We start from the raw sequence: 18219 nt of genomic DNA, 5'->3' as shown, positions 1-18219 counted from the left end.
GGAGAAGAAAGACACAGGGAGGGGGAACAAAGGTGAACGACTGCTCAGAAAGCTGCGCTGCTAAAAGAAACTCAGATCAATAAATCACAAATGCATACGAATCCCACGAGGCTTCCTCATAGAGGCTTACACACTGCTGACTGCATGATCAGGAGAAAAAAACACCCACACACTTATGAGCTCACTCACACACACATATCTACATGCAAGCATACACACATACAAACACATGTTCACAAAGGTGAGCAGAAAACAAACAGGAGTGTAAGCGCTGGCCTGCGCAAACGCACACTGTATGAATAACACACACAGGCCAACACAACAGGCCAGCACACAGAGGAGAAAAGCTCGATCAGCCAAATTGCATGGCGCTATTCAGAAAAAAAGTGACAATTATATGCAGACTTCAGCAATAAAACAAGATTAATTGTTGCACTTTAGTTATCATAATTGGCAAAATGAAATTAAAAAGAAAACTGCCTTCATCAGTAGAAAACAGCACTTCTTTCAGGCACAACTTACAGTAATTGCCTTGAAAACATAAATCAAGCTCCGCTCACAAACAACACACACACATCGCTCTCTCAGCTGGCTTATAGGCATCGATCGGGAGTTGAGCGATAGAATGAGTTTGGAGAAATATATCCTATTTTCATTTGGAGCAAACGGGAAAACAATATGATCCTAGAGAATTCAGTTTGGGCTCCGATATCACGTGCATTAATCACATGTCAGTAAGACCGCGGGTGTCGAGATACACCAAGAGTGTAGGAAAAATACACATACTAAAAAACGCAATGTTGATACGTGTGTGTGTGCAGCGTCTCAGTTTCTCCATCTTTCATCATGCAGTTGGAAAGACTGGACGCCTTCCTGCGCTCTGAACGCCCTGCGAACTGTTTCTCAGCTGTCTCGCTTCTAAACACACAAACACACACTCGTACACGAACAAACACATTTATAAAGGCACATGTGTCAATATGTATATATACACAAACACATGTTATCAAGGAAAACACATTAAAATGCATATGTAGGCTATTAACATTCACACATGCATGTACACAAGCATAAGCATACACACAGACGCAAACAGGCATTCTATGTTTATTCCACAAAAAGATGTGTATTTGGATTATACCAGACGTTGGTGGTGTCTGAAATGGTTAGAAAATCTTCTAGACTTCTTCATTTTCTGTATTAAATTATTGCTTTCTACTACCATTTTTTTCTCTTTATGTGTATAGTATAAGTGTAATAGTAAGTAATACTTAAAGTGGCAGTAGGCAGTATATTTTTGGCATCATTGGGCAAAAATTCCATAATAACCTTTCAGCATATTATAATTCAAGTGCTCTGAGAGAAAACTAGACTTCTGCACCTCCTCATGGCTCTGTTTTCAGGCTTTAGAAAATCTAGCCCGTGATGGGAGACTTTGACCAATCACAGGTCATTTCAGAGAGAGAACGTTCCTATTGGCTGTGCTCCGGTCATGTGACCGGTATTTGGCGTTCCTTCAAGCCATCTCAACCTGATCTCAACATGGCTCCCGGGTCACCAACTTTCTCATTTTATAGCTAAACCGTGCATTACAAGATGATTCTGAAAACATTTGAAGAGAGAAATAGGCATTAACGTAACATAATTTTGATTCATATTTGATCAGCGCTGCCTAGTTTGAATGTTTGGTCGTAGTTCGCGAGTGATTGACAGCCGGCTCTCATAGACAGCAGACCTCAGATCTTGCTCCAATCTCGCCTACTTCAGCTTTAAACTATGTACCTAAACTATTCAAATAATAAAGCATAATTTGTACTAAGTCTAAAATCTGTGGGGGAAAAAAGGGGAAAATCCGCCACCTTTTATGTGGATGTCTAATTAGTGTTGATGGTAAATGTCGTTGATTGAAGCAATAAATTCCTCAGTTGATCCTATATTGACCAAGAAAGCTTTTTCTCCTGCTGCAAAAAAGTTCTTCCTGCATCCAACCATTTGACGTGACGATGACGTAGTCAGAGGCAGGAAGAACTACAGGCTGCTATTTCAGCTTAGATTTCTAGTCTCTGCCTCTGGGTAGCCTGGAGGCGCCGTGCTCCAGATGTCGCTCAAAAACAGAATTCCTAAACCTGTTGTAGGTCCATTGTGTAAATAAAGTAAAAAAAACAACAACAACAGAACTTCCTTGTTCTCTTCACTTGTATTGCAAACTAGCTATGTTTCCAACAGAGAAACGTATGAGTGCAGAGGATGTTATGGATGAGGAAACATTTTACAGTGTTTTAGCTGACTCAGATGTTCAGCTATATTTATCGGAGCCAGATTATACGGCTGCAGAAATGCAGCAGAGAGAGGCCGAGGCTACATTAGCAGTGCAAGAGGATATTGCCGGTGGGGACCCTCCGGGCGTCAGAAGCTTGCACGTAATGCATCCTGGTACATGTAGTTCACTGCTGGCACGCCTCAGCTAGCAGGAGAACTCAGCTTTCTCTGTCAATATAGCAGCACTGAGGAATTTATTGCTTCAATCAACTACATTTACCATCAACTCGGATTGGACATCCACATAAAAGATGGCTAATCTTCCCTTTAATAAGATTCAGGTAGAAATAGAACGAGATAATAATACAAGTCAGAGCAGCTCGTTGGTCCATACTGCATGATTTTTCTTTAAAAACTGAAGGTTGTGTATGTAATGCAAGGAGGCCAAGATTAAAATAAAGTTGGTCTGAAGTGTATATGATTGAGAACTCATAATAATATTAATAACAATAATAATATGTCATTTTGCCATAATCTAAAATAAATGGTAGGAGGTCCATATGTAAATAAAGTTGAGAGAACATTATTAATAAAAATCTGTACTGCTGTCTTGGCCTTTTTTCATGCACTTTGCATGTTTTAAGTTGATGTTCATATTCAAATAATGTATTCGTTTACATCCTGTCTCTTCACATTCGCACATGCACATACACACAAACACACTGGCAGACACTTCATTTACAGTATATGCACACACATCCATATATACATAAACATAAGCATGTACACAGACACACACATTATTGCTCATATACACATACAGGGGAACTGATGTTAGCGTGTGAAGAAGTGTGAGTGAATGTGTATTAAACTTTAGACTTTAGGTTTGCATTCATGTGTGTGTGTGTGTGTGTGTGTGTGTGTGTGTGTGTGTGTGTGTGTGTGTGTGTATGTGTGTTCTTGTACTTGCTACATAGTGAGGACCGAAACAAGTTTTTAACCAACAGAGTGAGGACACTTTGGCCGGTCCTCACTTCTTCAAAGGCCTGCTTGAGGCTTTAGACTTGGTTTTAAGGTTCAGGATAGAATTAGGTTTAGGTTAAGGTTAGGCATTTGTGACAGTTAAGGTTACAGTAAGGGCTAGGAAATGCATTATGTCAATGAGTGTCCTCACAAAGTTAGAGTGTGTGTGTGTGTGTGTGTGTGTGTGTGTGTGCGTGTGTGTGTGTGTGTGTGTGTGTGTGTGTGTGTGTGTGTGTGTGTGTGTGCGTGCGTGTTTCAACAGTTGCAAGGAAGCACCTTTAGCAGACATGACGGAGAGGTATGACAAACACTCACCTCTGATTCCCTTGGACCGAGTGCGAGTCCGCTTGTCGTCACCCTCTACACTCATCTGGAAGAGGAAAAAGAGAAAGCGAGAGAGGAAGAGAGAGAACAATGAGAGTAAAGGAGGAAACAGAAAAGACGGTGTGGAGGAGAAAAGAAGGGAAGAGAGAAAAGAGACCATCAGCGGTAATTTCTCACACATCCACAGGTAATTGTCCTTCCTCTGTTTCACAAGAGCTGCTATAATAACCCTCACTCTGAACGTTCCCATTGAAACACACCAAAGGTAACGCTGACACAAAGAGACGATCATATCTTTAATTCTCGCCAAAACATTGCTCCCTCACCCGTCGTAATCTCTCACCACCAAAAGAAAAAGGAAACATACTGAGGCTTCCGTCCTGCTCGCTTCATCAAAAGAGAGGCAGAAATAAACGCTATACGCGGTATGGAAAGGAAAACAAACCCTGTTGTTCGAGCTACTTTTAAAATCCCCTCCCCACCCCTAACCCCACACACGCCTCCCATCACTCTCCCTGTAATTTCCTGCACCTGAATGGTACACATGATTGTACACTGTGCAGAGGCAACAGGCAGTGCCTCTGCTTACAGGGGCCACGGCCCTGACAATCCTAACTACGCTGAATATAATAATAAAGCAAAAACACACGGGCTGCTAAAAAGCCACCGTAATAACCCTTTTAAGAAGAGGAGTGTGTGTGTGTGTGTGTGTGTGTGTGTGTGTGTGTTTGTGTGTGTGTGTCGTGCCCGCTGCTTACTCCTGGCTCGGCTTTTAAGCCACAAAGGAGCAGGTGTTAACCCTGCCTCGAACACACACACACACATACGCACACACATATTGACCCTCGGCCACACCTCCTCAGCACTACCTCTCCACGCTCGGCGCTGCTCTCAGTGCACTCTAAAGCTATCAGATGCTTTTTAGACACAATGGAGCCATTAGCTTTGATTACTGGACTGTTTTTTTTAATATTTCAGGTTTCCCCTCTTTCTCTCTTTCTGTCTCACACTTCCTCCCTCCTGTACACTCCCCACCTTCCCCCCAAACTCCCCCTCCATCCAACCCCCCCAGTTGCCTACACCTCCCCTCTCCTTGCCCAGGCACTTAGCTGCTTTGTTGCCTCTCTATAGTCAAGTTGGCACCGCCACAGTGGGATTCAAACACGGGGGCCCTGTTTCTCTTCTTCTTCTTTTTCCTCTCCCTCTCTCTATTTGGCAATGCCCCTTTCCTGCTAATAGACTACTTATGAAAAGAAGGAGGGAAAGAGGGATGAGAGGAAGATGAAGCACGCTGTTGTTGTTGTTGTTAAGGGCTTTTTTTCCCCCCCCGAGGAGGGTGCGCTTCATTCATTAGTGTCTGGTGTTTGGCCGGAGGTACAGGTGCAGGGACAAGCCCCTCCCTTCCTGTGTGGGTCTCCACCGCCTTTGCCTGCTCCTCTCTCTCTCTCGCCACTCCCGCCTCAACTCTTTTGATCAAGCGCTGTTAATGTAGAAGTCGGTGCAACAAGCAGCAGCGTTGTGCCCCGCCTGAAGGGAGTAGTTGACTCCTTCTGTGCTCCACTCACAGTGCTATGTGGGAAGAGGAGCAGATGAGTGCACAGTGAAGGGTTTTTTCTGTCAGTGTGTGTGCGCTCCCCTTTACACAAGTGCCTGTGTATAGTTCAAAGTCCATTTCCCTACACTCGACTGTCTGCACTTGTTTGTATTCATGTACGAAAGATGCCGTGGTGGAAAATACAGTAAGTATTGCGATTCAGTACAATTTTGAGGTGCCTGTACTTAACTTGCGTACATGTTTCCATTTAATGCTAATTTATACTTCTACTCCACTACATTTCAGAGGGAAATATTGTATTTTTTTATAACTATACCTTCTTGTTACATTACAGATTACAACTTTACAAACACTTTATAGATTATTATGCATTATTTTGGAGATTAAACCCCCCAATTTGCTTCAGCTCCATTAAAATGCTGCTCAGACATTATGGTAAGCGCAGTAATGATCAAATAATATGATACATGAGAAAAAAAAAAGGACAGTGGTTCTGCTTAACAAGTACTCAAGTACCCCGGGGGTTAATTCAGCAGTTGCTTGGGGGTATGTGGAAAGATTGTAGAGTAGCTAATGTAATTTGAAAAAATAAAAGGAGAAATTATGATTTGAATAGAAAAAAAAAATCCACATATTGAGTCAGCTGTAATATCTGAACACCACGTGTTGAGAATGCGTGAAAACTAATTAACAAGCAGTTGGCGTTCAAACAGTTGGCTGGAAGTGATTGGTTGAAATAAATTGAGGGGGGTGTTGATGAAGCGGATTGAGTTCATCTGATAGGGCGGTGGGGGTACATCTGACGAAAAAGGGTTGGGAACCACGTTTTGCTGCATAGCTTCTACCAGGAACTTTCATTTTGTGTTGATATTTGACGGTCCACGTGGACAAAAGTGGTAGTGTTTCCGAGCACCAGAGTCCCTTTAGAAAAGCTTTCATTTTACTGCAGCAGGGTCTGACAGTCTGTCCCGCACAGCACTGGTTCTGGTTCTCCTGTGCCTCCCTTCCCCTCCAGCGGGCCCAGCAATACGGCCATGGCCTCCAGCAGCGTGGTGCCGGTGGTGGCTCCCAGCGGGGACCGGCGGAGCAGCGAGGCGAAGCTCTGCTGCTCCTGGCCGGAGGAGGAGGAGCCGCTGCTGCTGGGAGCAGAGCTCTACACCTCCCGCCGGAGCTCCGACTGAAGGTCGAAGGCAGCAGCGAAGCCAGATCTGGGTCTGACCGCCGCGGGCTGGTCACTGACCGATTATAACCACTCAAAAGTTCCTCATAACTTTAAGTAACATTTTGAGAGCAGGCGTTTTACTTCTAATGGAGCATTTTTACATTCAGGTTTTGTTACTTGAGCTGCAACTAACAATTATTTTCATTACTGATGAATCTGCCGACTATTTGCTGGATTAATGTTTTGTCCATGAATTTTTTTTTTATGAAATGTTGACATATTCAAATAGCTTCTTTTTCTTTTTTTTTATAGTTTAAAACCCAGTTTACTATCATATGACAAAGAAAAGCAAATAGTCCCTTGTGAGAAGCTACCACCAGGGGATGTTTGGAATTGTAGCTTAAAAAATTGACTGACTGATGAATAGATCATCAAAATAGCCAATAGTCAATCAATTGATTAAACAATTCATTATTTAAAACTCTAATTGATACTTTTACTTTAGTAAAATGATCTGCTTACTTCTTCCACCACTAGTGAGGAGTGTGGACAAGCAGTGCAGAGGATTTAAATCGCTATGCTATGACTAGAAAGGGGTTTTCATCTGCATCCTTCCTTCTGTAAAAGCACAAAACACAGCGGTGACAAACTGCAGTCACAATTCTGAACGCTCATGAATTGCACACTGATTTGTAAATGTGATTAAGAGAGGTAGTGAAGGCTGATGAATCAAATGCTAATATAAGTAGATTTGTGGATATACAATATATATATATATACATGACTGAACGTATCTAGATAGGGAAGAAGAGCAAGGGGGGGGTTATGAATGTAAGTGTGTGAGAGAGGGGTGTGTGTGTGTTTCTGTGTGTGTGTGTGTGTGTGTGTGCATTAGATTCCTTCATGAAAAGATCATATACTATTCTGTTACTCTTGTACTTTTTCATCCCTCTTTCATTCCTTCCTTTGCCTCCTCCTTATATTGATAGTCATCAGATGAATCAAAACCTGGACTGAAAAGGAGGGCCCCTATTGCTTTCATGTTTGCGTAACCATAGTTACGCACATTTAAATAGGTAAGCACATCTGAGTTTCTCCTATTTTTCCTGTCCCTTTTCTCAATTCCAGCTCATTAAATTTGTATGAACACAAAGTCACGGCGAGTGAATCTAGATGCAGCCAGGCAGCCATTCACCCCATTTTCATAATCTCTTTCAAAGGGCCCTTTTTAATGTATGTTCAAAACTTGTCCTTTACCTTGTTGTCTTTTAATTAGACTCCTTGAACAGTGAATGTCGGTGGGCCTACACAGAACCAGCAATGTCTTATGCAGAACAGAGAAAGACAGAAAGAGAGAGAGAGAGAAAGAGAGAGAGATGAGAGAAGGAGGTCCAGGTGTGTGTGCCTGTGTAGGCCCGCTGTGTGCACAGCAGCATGTGCATATATGTGTGTGTGTCTCTTGGTTTAACTAGTGTGAAATGTGGTGTGGAGCAGCAGCAGAAGAAGAAGGAATAGAAGGGGGAGGAGGAAGAGGAAGAGGAGGAGGAAGACGTGGCTCATCCCTACAGGCTGTGTTGTACATTATCAATTATGTACTTCTTTGTGTGCGACGGCCGGTGCAGGAGGGCCCCGGCTCTGCTCTGCATTCTGACAGCTCTATGTAAATGGCTGGCTGGGGGCAATGACTTCAGAGAGAAGGTCACCCTTCGTCCCCTGGTGCACATAAATGACTCTTTTATTCATTTTCAGGTTTACAAGAGTAGATGAGGAAAGGAGGGGGTTAAGGTGGGGTGGAGGCACTGAGAGAGGAGCGTTCACAACTGCCGACGGAGACTGACATCTCCAAAAATTACCTGCGGACAGCAGCTGCCAATTAGAGGCACGCTACCCGGCTCCCTCGACAGGCGGACCACGCTGCGCAGCCTCCATGTTGGATCACCGCGCGGCGAGCCCTTCCACAGTTTCACTTTAATAATTCACATGAGGCAGGGCGGAGCAGCGAGGAGGGAGGAGGGAAGACGGCGTGTTTCTCACTTCATATGCGGAAAAGACTGAGCATGTGTGACTGCATAATGGGTCAGATGTCAGAGGTTTGCCATTTACAGTGTGACTCATCCTGATGTGATTTCAGTGTTCAAGACTAAACATCTTTTCATCTCTAATCCTAAATTCATTCATCTCAGTTTGCTACAAGTCTTAAAAAAGATAATAAGAAGGTTGCGTGACAGCCGGGTATCATAAGCGTCAGGCCAAACAGACGGGGGTCGCTTCATACGATGTAGAGTTTGAAACCAACGCCTCTCTCTCTCTCTCTCTCTCTCTCTCTCCTCGGCTCCCTCAGCAGCAGAAATCAAACCAAATCAATAAAAGTCATCTCTTCAGATGAACCCGAGCCATCACGGGGAAGCAAAACTACTTTTACTGGGCCCAGGGGAAAACAACCCCCACCCCCACTCCTCTCTCTTTCAATCTCTCCCTCAATCCCTACATCTCTTTGTTGAGTGTCACACTCCACACAGTTGTGATGCACAGGGTAAAAAAAAGGGACCAGATGTTTTCAGAATGGAGAAATAACCTCGAAATGGTGGCAGAAGAAGTTTTAGAAGTACGATGCAGATTCAGGATGACAGAGAGGGTTAAAGAGAGGAGAGAGTATTTCTCTACTCTGCTGATAAGGAGGAATATCATGGACAAAAAAAGTATGAGCAGCTCAAGGACATCCTTTTGAGTTTCTTTTTGTGATTGTGTTTCAATACAAAAAAAAGAAAAATCCTGTGAAGTGAACTCAGCAGCGGGAAAACGCTGAGCTGTGCCATGCTGAGCTTAACTAAACTGAACTAAGCTGAGCGGGGCTGAGGCAAAGGATGGGCAGGGCCAAGCGGGACATTTGATGTGCTGTTTGATTCATGTTTTTCTGTCCAGTGCGGCCATCAAACCCCCACCCCCCCACAGTCTGCCTCTTTTCTCCATCCTCCCCTCCCTCTGCCTCCACCCTTTTTACTTTCCCCGCTGAGTTAGGGATTGGGGAAATGCCCAGGAAGCAGAATCAGGTTGGAAGGGGTGGGGGCTGGGGGGTCGGTGAGTGGTGATGGTGAGGGGGAGGGGCTGCAGGGCCTTGTCACTCACCATGATTGGTCGACGGCTCTGCAGTCTCTGGGAGGCCTGGTAGCGGCTGCTGGTCCTCTCGCCTCGTGTCCACCGCTGGTTCACCAGCTCGCCCCGGAACTCATTTTCTAGAAAGAGAACGAACACGGAGGTGGGACGGGAGGGGAAAGGAAAGGGAGAAGAGAGAAAAAAAAGAGAGTTGTCATATGAAATCAGAAAACAGCATCAGCACCAATGGATGGGGCAGCAGTTTGGATAAAGGAAGGAGAAGGGGGGCGCTACTTTGAGGGAAGGTCAGGGCACTCGAGCATGCTGCAGACACTCCTTTATTAACTAAAGGAACAGTGTGCATGCTTTACACACACACACACACACACACACACACACACACACACACACACACATAGGCATGGTTAAGTGCCCCAGCTGGGGTCCCTGTCAGTCTGCTATTAGAATCAATCAAATTTGCGCATTTTTATCGAGCTTTTCAGGGGTGCATATATAAGCGAACAGGGGGATGGGCAATGCGAGATGAGAGGGGGGTGAAGAATGGTCAGTAAATAATGAATCATACATAAATCAAGCACTCTTTTCTCTCCCCCTCTCGCCCCTTTTTTTTCATCAAGGTAATAGCTCTTCACTTCATCTTCCAGGAAAAACATACTAAATCTATCACAAATCTATTTTCCATTCTTCCTCCTCTCAGAGAAGGCTGGTGCTGGTGCTGATGCTGGAGGTGTTCGATACAAAACAGAGAGTTGTCCTAACAGTCGGGGTGGTTGTTTCACCCCCTCCACCACCCCCCAGTTTCAAGTTCAGGAAGAGTGCACGGTATTTTTTTCTATGAATGCCCAAGGCTGAACTTTTAAACTAGTGTAGCTGTAAGACTCTTTAGCTGCGAGACTCCCAAACAAGCGGATGTCGCTTCCTCTCTCTGGCTCTCTGTTTTTATGCACCGCCGGAGCTGGTGCAGTGAAATCCGATTCTTTTTCAGATGTACATACACATACCCTTTAGCTTTCACCTTTGTATGGATTGTGCGTCTTTGCAGCAGGCGGCAACGTTGTGAAAGAGGAAGTGTCCTTGAGTTTGTAGCAACTTCTCTTTTGTGTGGGGGGCCAAACTATCCAACTGTCTGTCCTCAACAACATCTTAGAGCAAATAACACTCAAACAGACCAAGGTTTTGGGGTCAGCACACTCTGAATCCTCTCCATTGAACATGTGAATTGAAGCAGCAATATTGTGGAAGAGTAATCACAACACAAATCACCATTAATACAGTGGAAATTCATGGCAAAACTATTACTAATTTGATTTTAAAACTGAATGCGAGTGTGTTTCAAATTTAAAATGATTGCATTCATATAGCTCTTTCAAATAACCTGCAGCGGTCTTGAGAGAGGCAACAAAACATAAACCTCTTGGGTGTAAATCCTTGGCCTTTGTAGAGTGCAAGATGAGATCTGTCCATCTCATTTTTCTATTATCTCTGCCTTTTCATCTGTCTTCTTGTTCGCTTTCAAAGATACAGTGAGTTATTTTCATACTGTCCTGTATGTGAACCCACAGTGCATGCAGAGTGCACACTGAAAGCAAACAGTCAGTGAGACAACAAAAGGCTGCATGTCCGTATCCGAGGGGTCCCCACGCAGACCAGCCCCCCCCCACCCACACACACACACACACACACACCCTTCCATCACTCTCCCCACTCCCCCCCCCCACCTCTCCACGCCCATCCCTACTTTGCCCATTACATGCAAACCTTGGCAAAGCCCAGCCAGCACTCTTTGCAAAATGCTTGTTTATCAACTTTCACTCCGCCCTCAGGAAAAAAGTGATTGCAACAGCAATACTGTTCGTCTGCATCTCTATCTCTGTCTCAGCTTGTCTCTGTCTCCAAGCACACAAGCACCCAAAACTCACTTCTTCTTTCTTTTTTTTCTCCTCTCTCTTTTCTCTCCTTCTTTTTAAAGTGAAGGGAAGTGAGCATCCGTCCTGTATTGTTAGTTTGGAGGCCAAGGAGCTGAGAGCCCTTCCTAAATGCCAAATATATAACAGCGCTCTATTAGGACACATCGCCTCAGGCCATGTGTTAACATCCCTGCTCACTTCGTTCAGTCCTGAGCCACTGTTTCTTGCTACAGACAGAGAAAAATACATCTGGATATTTTGAACCTGCATGCGTTGAGATATCTGAGGTTTATAGAATCAGGCAATTAATCACAGAAAAAAGGTGGCTAAGTAGACCTTTCTTTACTTTCATGTGAAAACCTGAACATCTGGATCTTTGGCATGATGAAAAAAACATAAAAACTAATTTGACTTGTCTGCTCAGGATGTGTACTCTCTTATTCTTTGATCAGATTCTGCTCATTCCCACCTAAAAGACTCGCAGCTCGTTATTTCGCAGCGAAAATTGGAGGAGTACGAGACAATTAGCCGTTCACCGGGGAGGTTTGGTTAATCAGAAGTGAGGGGGGAGCCAGGGGGAGAAAGATGAATACAGAATGAATGGATTAAAATATCCTATTTCACTGCCAGGATTGCGTGCTTTTATCAAAGCTTTTTCTGGGAGGCAAAGTTTAGGAAATTGTTCCTGTTTTCATCGAGAAAAAAAAAATAAAACAATAAATCAACACATGTAGTCTATAAATTGGTACAAAAAAAAACCTTTGACAAGCAAACAAAGTTTATAGGCTTGAGTAATACCATTATATGAAGGCGGCTTACTGTACTGGGACAATGGAGCAAAGAGGCCTAAATCCATAGTTAGATTAAATACCAGGGTGAACTGTCTGTAACAGTATTAGTGTACATACAGGGCCGGGGCCAGCTGTACACCCCTGGTCCTGTTAAGCAGGATTTAGAGACAACTTAGTGTGATTACAGTGAGCCGGCCAGAAGAGACAGAGAAATCAAAAGTTGTGGGATGGGATGGTCTCATATTACTCGCTGCTTTCTTTGTGTCACAGGACGAAAAAAGAAACTGAGTAACCAGATTATCTTTTTTGGGGGGTGATGTAAAGGTAACCAGGAAAATTCTGTCAAGATCCTCATTTGAATTTCCCAGCCTGAGGGTGAAATAAAACAGAGTGAACTATAAGGCCAGTGTTTTGTCAGAGTGTGTGTGTGTGAGGTGGTTTTATCAGTGATGGGATGGGAGTTTAGGGGCGGGGGTGTGGAAGGGAAAGGCAGCGCCATGGTAACCAGCTTTTGGAGGAGCTCCCCTGAGGGCCACCCTGACCTCAGCATCTGAGAAACAACAGGAATGTATAAAACAGAACGCTAACTGTAGGGATCTGTGCACCTGAAAGTCCTCCATGCAGCCTAAGGCAGCAGTTTGTGATGTTCTAAACAGTTTTTGCATGTCGTATGCTGTTTTTTCTCTCTCTCTGCCCATCTGAGAATTTGTGCACATTTGGCTTATACTTTTTAATTAATTCTCATTCTTATTTATTTATTTCCCTTTTAACGCGTGGCATGAAATTCATTATTTCCAGGCTTTCATTTTAAATGCCTCCTCTCCATTGAAAGCCTGGCCAACCCTGACCTTTGCTTGTATTGCTTAGATTTCTGATAGGCTTTGAATGACGAGGGTGCAATTTGGCCCCAGCTGCTCCTCCAACATGTTTATTGCGCTCCCTCCTCCGGCACCTGCTGTCCTCACCACGGGCTATTCAACCCTTCATAAATAGAGAGGTTCTCTCCTATCACGGTAACTAACAAAACACAGAAGCAACTTCCTAGCAGGGCCTGCATGTGCTGCTGCATGCAGCTCCGTATACTCTGCTGTAATAGCCTTCTCTGACAGCATAAGGCACCAATAACCTAATTCTGTAATCCCCTGAAACTAGGCTACATTTTTTGTACAGGAAAAGTAAACAGAAGAAAAACAATAGGTGTTTCATCAGTTCTGCCTATGATGCGTTAAATCGTGTTCATCCTATACATTCAGCCTAACAATAGACTTAAAGATTCCTTATGTGCATTTTCATAGCCTATAAGCTTTACAAACAACTTCAACTGCAGATTTTTAAAAAACAAAACCTCTATTTGAAGCTCCACAGCCTACAACAGAGAGTGAAACATCATCCTATATTCTATCATGATCAAAAGCCAAATATCATTCCAGAAAACTATTTATCAATTAAAAGACATTTTTACTTCAAACAAAAACTCACATTGGTCTCTAAAGACCTTTTCAAAGAGTAACACATGGGGAAGTAAAGTTTAGACGGTTTTTACCTTTAAAACCTTCTCCCTGCTTCCAACCCTGAAATCTTTTCTAACATCTTTAAACTATAGCAGCTGAAGAAGTTCATCCTATACATTCAGCCTAGAAATAGACTTAAAGATTCCTTATGTGTATTTTCATAGCCTATAAGCTTTAAACACAACCACAACTGCAGATTAAAAAAAACAAAAAACTCTATTTGAAGCTCCACAGCTAAAAACAGAGAGTGAAACATCATCCTATATTCTATCATGATCAAAAGCCAAAATATCATTCCAGAAAACTATTTATCAATTAAAAGACATTTTTACTTCAAACAAAAACTCACATTGGTCTCTAAAGATCTTTTCAAAGAGTAACACATGGGGAAGTAAAGTTTACCTTTAAAACCTTCTCCCTGCTTCCAAACCCTGAAATCTTTTCTAACATCTAAACTAAAGCAGCTGAAGAAGTTCACTGAGCAGCTCTGCTCAGTGATCAGGCTTATATAGGCTACTATACTACAGCTACAGGGATGGAGAGCAACTTAAAGAGCCGGGTGACATAACACACTCTCTGTATCATCATCCCTCATCTCTTTCCTCCATCTTAGGACGCAGGTGCTTTGACAGACCGTGAGGCGCACACACAGCACATTACGTGGCCATCTAAGCAAAGCAAGAAGAGGGGGGGGGTAGTAATGAAAAAAACACAACACACACAAGCTCACATATTCATATTGCACCGCAGCACAGTCTCGGAGGTGAATCCGACGAGATGAGCACTTCAAAAATCCGGCGTAAAAATGTGCAGCTCTGCCTCCCTGACGCACGGTGGGTTTTATTTCTAGCGCGCTTCTTCTTGACCACTTTGTTTTATCTGCGCACCACTGAAGGCGGCTGACATTTGAAGAGAGCATCTCTGTTTTTTGCTGCAGAGGATCAAATGGCAAACCCCTCCCTCTCTCTCTCTCTCTCTCTCTCTCTCTCTCAAACACACACTCTCTCCATCCTTCCATCCATCCATCCATCCATCTGTCCGTGCATCCACACACACACCAGTCCGGCTCAACGCCCACTGTAATATCCCAATAACACAATTTTGGAACTCAAAGATAGATATCACACTTTACTACTGGAAGAGCCCAGAAACAGAGAAAACACAGCTCGTATTTATATATAGCTCGACAGAGTATTAGCTGATATAGTCAGACCATGCAGGCGGTGTGACGAGTACAGTAAACGAGCTAATTTATTCCTGGAGATATAGAAGGTGAAACTAGAGGACAGAGTAGAGAATACACTTCAGGTATGACTCAGAGCATTCAGAGGAATATAATACACACACTGATGAACTATATCCAAACAGCCAGAGTAAGACAGAGAAGTGGGTAAAAACACGCACCGAGGTTGTGAGAAAGCGCCATAGTTGGTTTATTCCCACTTATTATTATTATTATTATTATTATGAGGCATCAATGCAACGGCCAACATCTGAGGGTACAAAAACAACATCTTCTCTATTTCTCACACGTTACCAATCATCAGCGATGCTTTTTGTAAAAATGTAAATAAATCAAACAAATATACACTTTAAAGATAAACAACAACAACAAAAAGCTGTGAAGAGCCCGCAGCTGTGAGTTAAGTTTCAATTCATATTCGAGGAATCGTAAAAATAATGAGAATGTAAAAAAAAAAAATCGCCATAAAATCACGCTGCTTTAAAATACTATACAAGGATGAAAGGAGAAATATCAAAGTTATGAAAAAAGGTGCCGATATTTTTATAATTATATATATATATATAAATATATATGTGTCGTCAAAACATAAACATCTGATTACCTGTAATTCAACAATATTTCCTTTGGGGCTTTTGGCGCTGCGTCCTTGCTGTGTTTTTTGAGAGTTGTAGTGGTCGCTGTCAAGTAGTTTGCTTAAAAAAAAAAAAAGATATCCCGAGTAAAAAGGTTTCTAAAAAAAAACGATCATCTATCCCGTTATACAAACATCCACATCTGCTAGATAATAAGAGCAGAGCAGATCAGATCAGAGCAGAGCAGAGCAGAGCAGAGCGGCCTCTCCTCACTCAGCGCACCGGTGCACGGCTCCGGATCAAGGCGTTAAGATGTTACTTGTTTGTAAGCAAAAAAACATGGCTTCATTTGCCTTTGTCAGCGAGAAAAAAACGTAATATTGACTTACCTTTCCCTCATGAGCCATTGTACACCCCCCCACCCCCCTCCACCCCCTCTCCATCCATCCCCTCTCCACACCCCCATCTCCTCCCTCCGCCCTTTGCCATGACATCACGGAGGCTGTAGTAAAACCTCCAGCATCAGATGGGCAGGGCTTGAGGTCCCCCCTTTACTATATACACTAACTCAATGGGCATATGGATGCACACGCACGCGCACACACACACACACTCCCCCTTTTCTCTCACTTTCTCCCTTCATCCCTCTCTCTCCTCTCCAACGCATACATCTTCTGGACCACTAAAGACTGACAACTTCAAAACTATAGACACCAGATTTTTGCATTTGCATGATTTTCCAGATATGAAATAAGCTCCCTTGCATGCTGCCTCACTCCTCCAAACATGTCTAACATCATAAACACAGTCAGTGAGACAGCATCTCCCAGAATCAGCTCATGTTTTATACATTTTCTTCCACTTCTTGATGTTTCATAAATGCATTATGGAGCTTATAGCTATACTGTAATCATTCACCCAACACACCCCCACACATCCTGGAGAATGGTACCGTCCAATAATTCATTCAAGGGATATTTTTTTTTTCTTTTAGAGGACTGGGAATTGATGTAGTAGTTGTATGCAGAGTTATATGCTCGGTGCACTGACAGCATCTGATCATTCCTCCGGGTTTTAACGACATATATATATAGGCAGAGAGAGGCAAGTCTCCAAAGGGAGCTTTAGGAAAAATGTATTTATGCTCTGGGGAGGTGAGGTGCGATATCAATTTGGATTATCGCTGAGAAATAATATGCCATGGAGAAATTGTTTTGACGCCTGCAAGAGTTTTAAGAAGAGTGATCACTGTCAGTTACAGATTGGTTGATATGTTGTTGTTTTTTATTCTCATTGAGAGTAATGCCAACTGTCAGCTGCAGCTCTATAAGCAACACAACAGTCCGTCTTAATAGTGCAACTTGGAGTCACTCCCAAATGTTGCTCACACCGTGGTTTTTGCTTTGCTGTTTTGAAACCATTAGTGGAAATGACAACCATTCATTACAAGCCATTTGAGAATAGTCCCCACAAATGCCATCCTTTATCTGCTGTCTCCACGCCGCGCACGCAGGGAATATTCAAAAAGCCCAACCTTCAGCTTTCAGAAATTCTATTAAATTCTTATCTCTTTGCAGCAGGCTCTTTTTGTGCAATCCCATTGTTATGCATTGGAGCTGAAATCAATCACCGGGCCGTGCACGCCGCATCAGTATGATTTCAGACTGTGGGCGCGGAGAGAGAGAGAGAGAGAGAGAGAGAGAGAGAGAGAGAGAGAGAGAGAGAGAGAGAGAGAGAGAGAGAGAGAGAGAGAGAGAGGATTCACTCAACAACAGCATCAACAATCGAATAAACAAAAGGGGATAAAATATGAGAGAAAGCCTGGTGGGTCCTGATCCAGCAGAGAGGACCATGAGGGGAGTTGGTCTACAGGTCGGAGCTCAGAGGAGGCCTGAGCCTGAACATATTCTGATTATAGAGGAGATATAAAAGGAATTGTTTGGACACAAAAAGCGTAATATATACACTGAAAATTACTATTATTTGTCATGTGGTGAGATTTCAGGACTATGGACAGCTCCAAAGTGCCAAAGTGCGCCTGTGTGTATGTGTGTGTGTTCAGGACTCTGGATAGCTCCAGAGGCTCTCAGTCTGCAGAATACACCTCACTGTTGTTGAGGTAACAAAGACTTTTGTCTGAACTTTTTTTGAAAGTTATTTTATTTCATGTATTTTTTTTTCTATAATCCCCCCCACTTATCTTAATATTATATTACTGTATGTCAAGTTGTTTATTTTCTTTGAAGATTCAAAAAGAACATATAGCCTATAATATAGTAATTAACATATACAAATAAACATATGAGCATTCACTTTTTTTTAGAAGCCCGAATTGTCACAAATTGAATACTTGATTATTGGACTCAAACTGAGCTGGTAGATCAGCTGTGAGTTTCTTTTTCCTCTGTTGTCACAAAGTGTGTATTAAACTAAAGTCAAATCAAACCAACTTTTCTCCCTTGAGCCTTTGCTCTAAGTTTTAATAACTAAGTGTTCAACTATTACCACGAACTTAACTAAACTTATTGAAACCAAACAAAAAAAATCGAAACTAATCCTTATTACGAGTTGGAATAACTTAATGTTTGCTACTAAACTAAACTAAACTGAAAGAAATGGAACAAAATTCCCTTTTTAATTTGGAGTTGTCACTACTGAACTGAATAAACTCAACTTAAAAAAACAATCTGAATACTTTTTGATATATGTTTCATTTTGTAGGATGAGACATCAACTGTGAAAACTTTCCCCCCTC

General features: G+C 42.8%; 1 protein-coding gene across 9 annotated transcripts in view; it reads right to left on the bottom strand.

The window, feature by feature from the left end:
• The window catches only part of myt1b (myelin transcription factor 1b), a 120332-nt gene that overhangs the window by 24816 nt on the left and 77297 nt on the right, over positions 1 to 18219 (bottom strand). For 7 of the 9 annotated variants that reach the window (XM_074643199.1, XM_074643204.1, XM_074643203.1 and 4 more), the window contains exons 2-3: positions 9450 to 9556; positions 3598 to 3652 (exon numbers count right to left, since the gene is read on the bottom strand). In XM_074643199.1, the coding sequence (XP_074499300.1) occupies positions 3598 to 3652; positions 9450 to 9556 (162 nt within the window). Of the gene's footprint in view, positions 1 to 3597; positions 3653 to 9449; positions 9557 to 14376; positions 14515 to 15493; positions 15635 to 18219 lie in introns of those variants that run through there. The other 2 variants (XM_074643207.1, XM_074643208.1) reach the window with 2 other exon arrangements.

This window comes from Sebastes fasciatus, chromosome 8, assembly GCF_043250625.1.
Source record: "Sebastes fasciatus isolate fSebFas1 chromosome 8, fSebFas1.pri, whole genome shotgun sequence".
Taxonomy (NCBI): Eukaryota; Metazoa; Chordata; class Actinopteri; order Perciformes; family Sebastidae; genus Sebastes; species Sebastes fasciatus.
The sequence above is the reverse complement of the archived record's forward strand: the minus strand, read 5'-3'. Positions and strand labels throughout refer to the sequence as shown.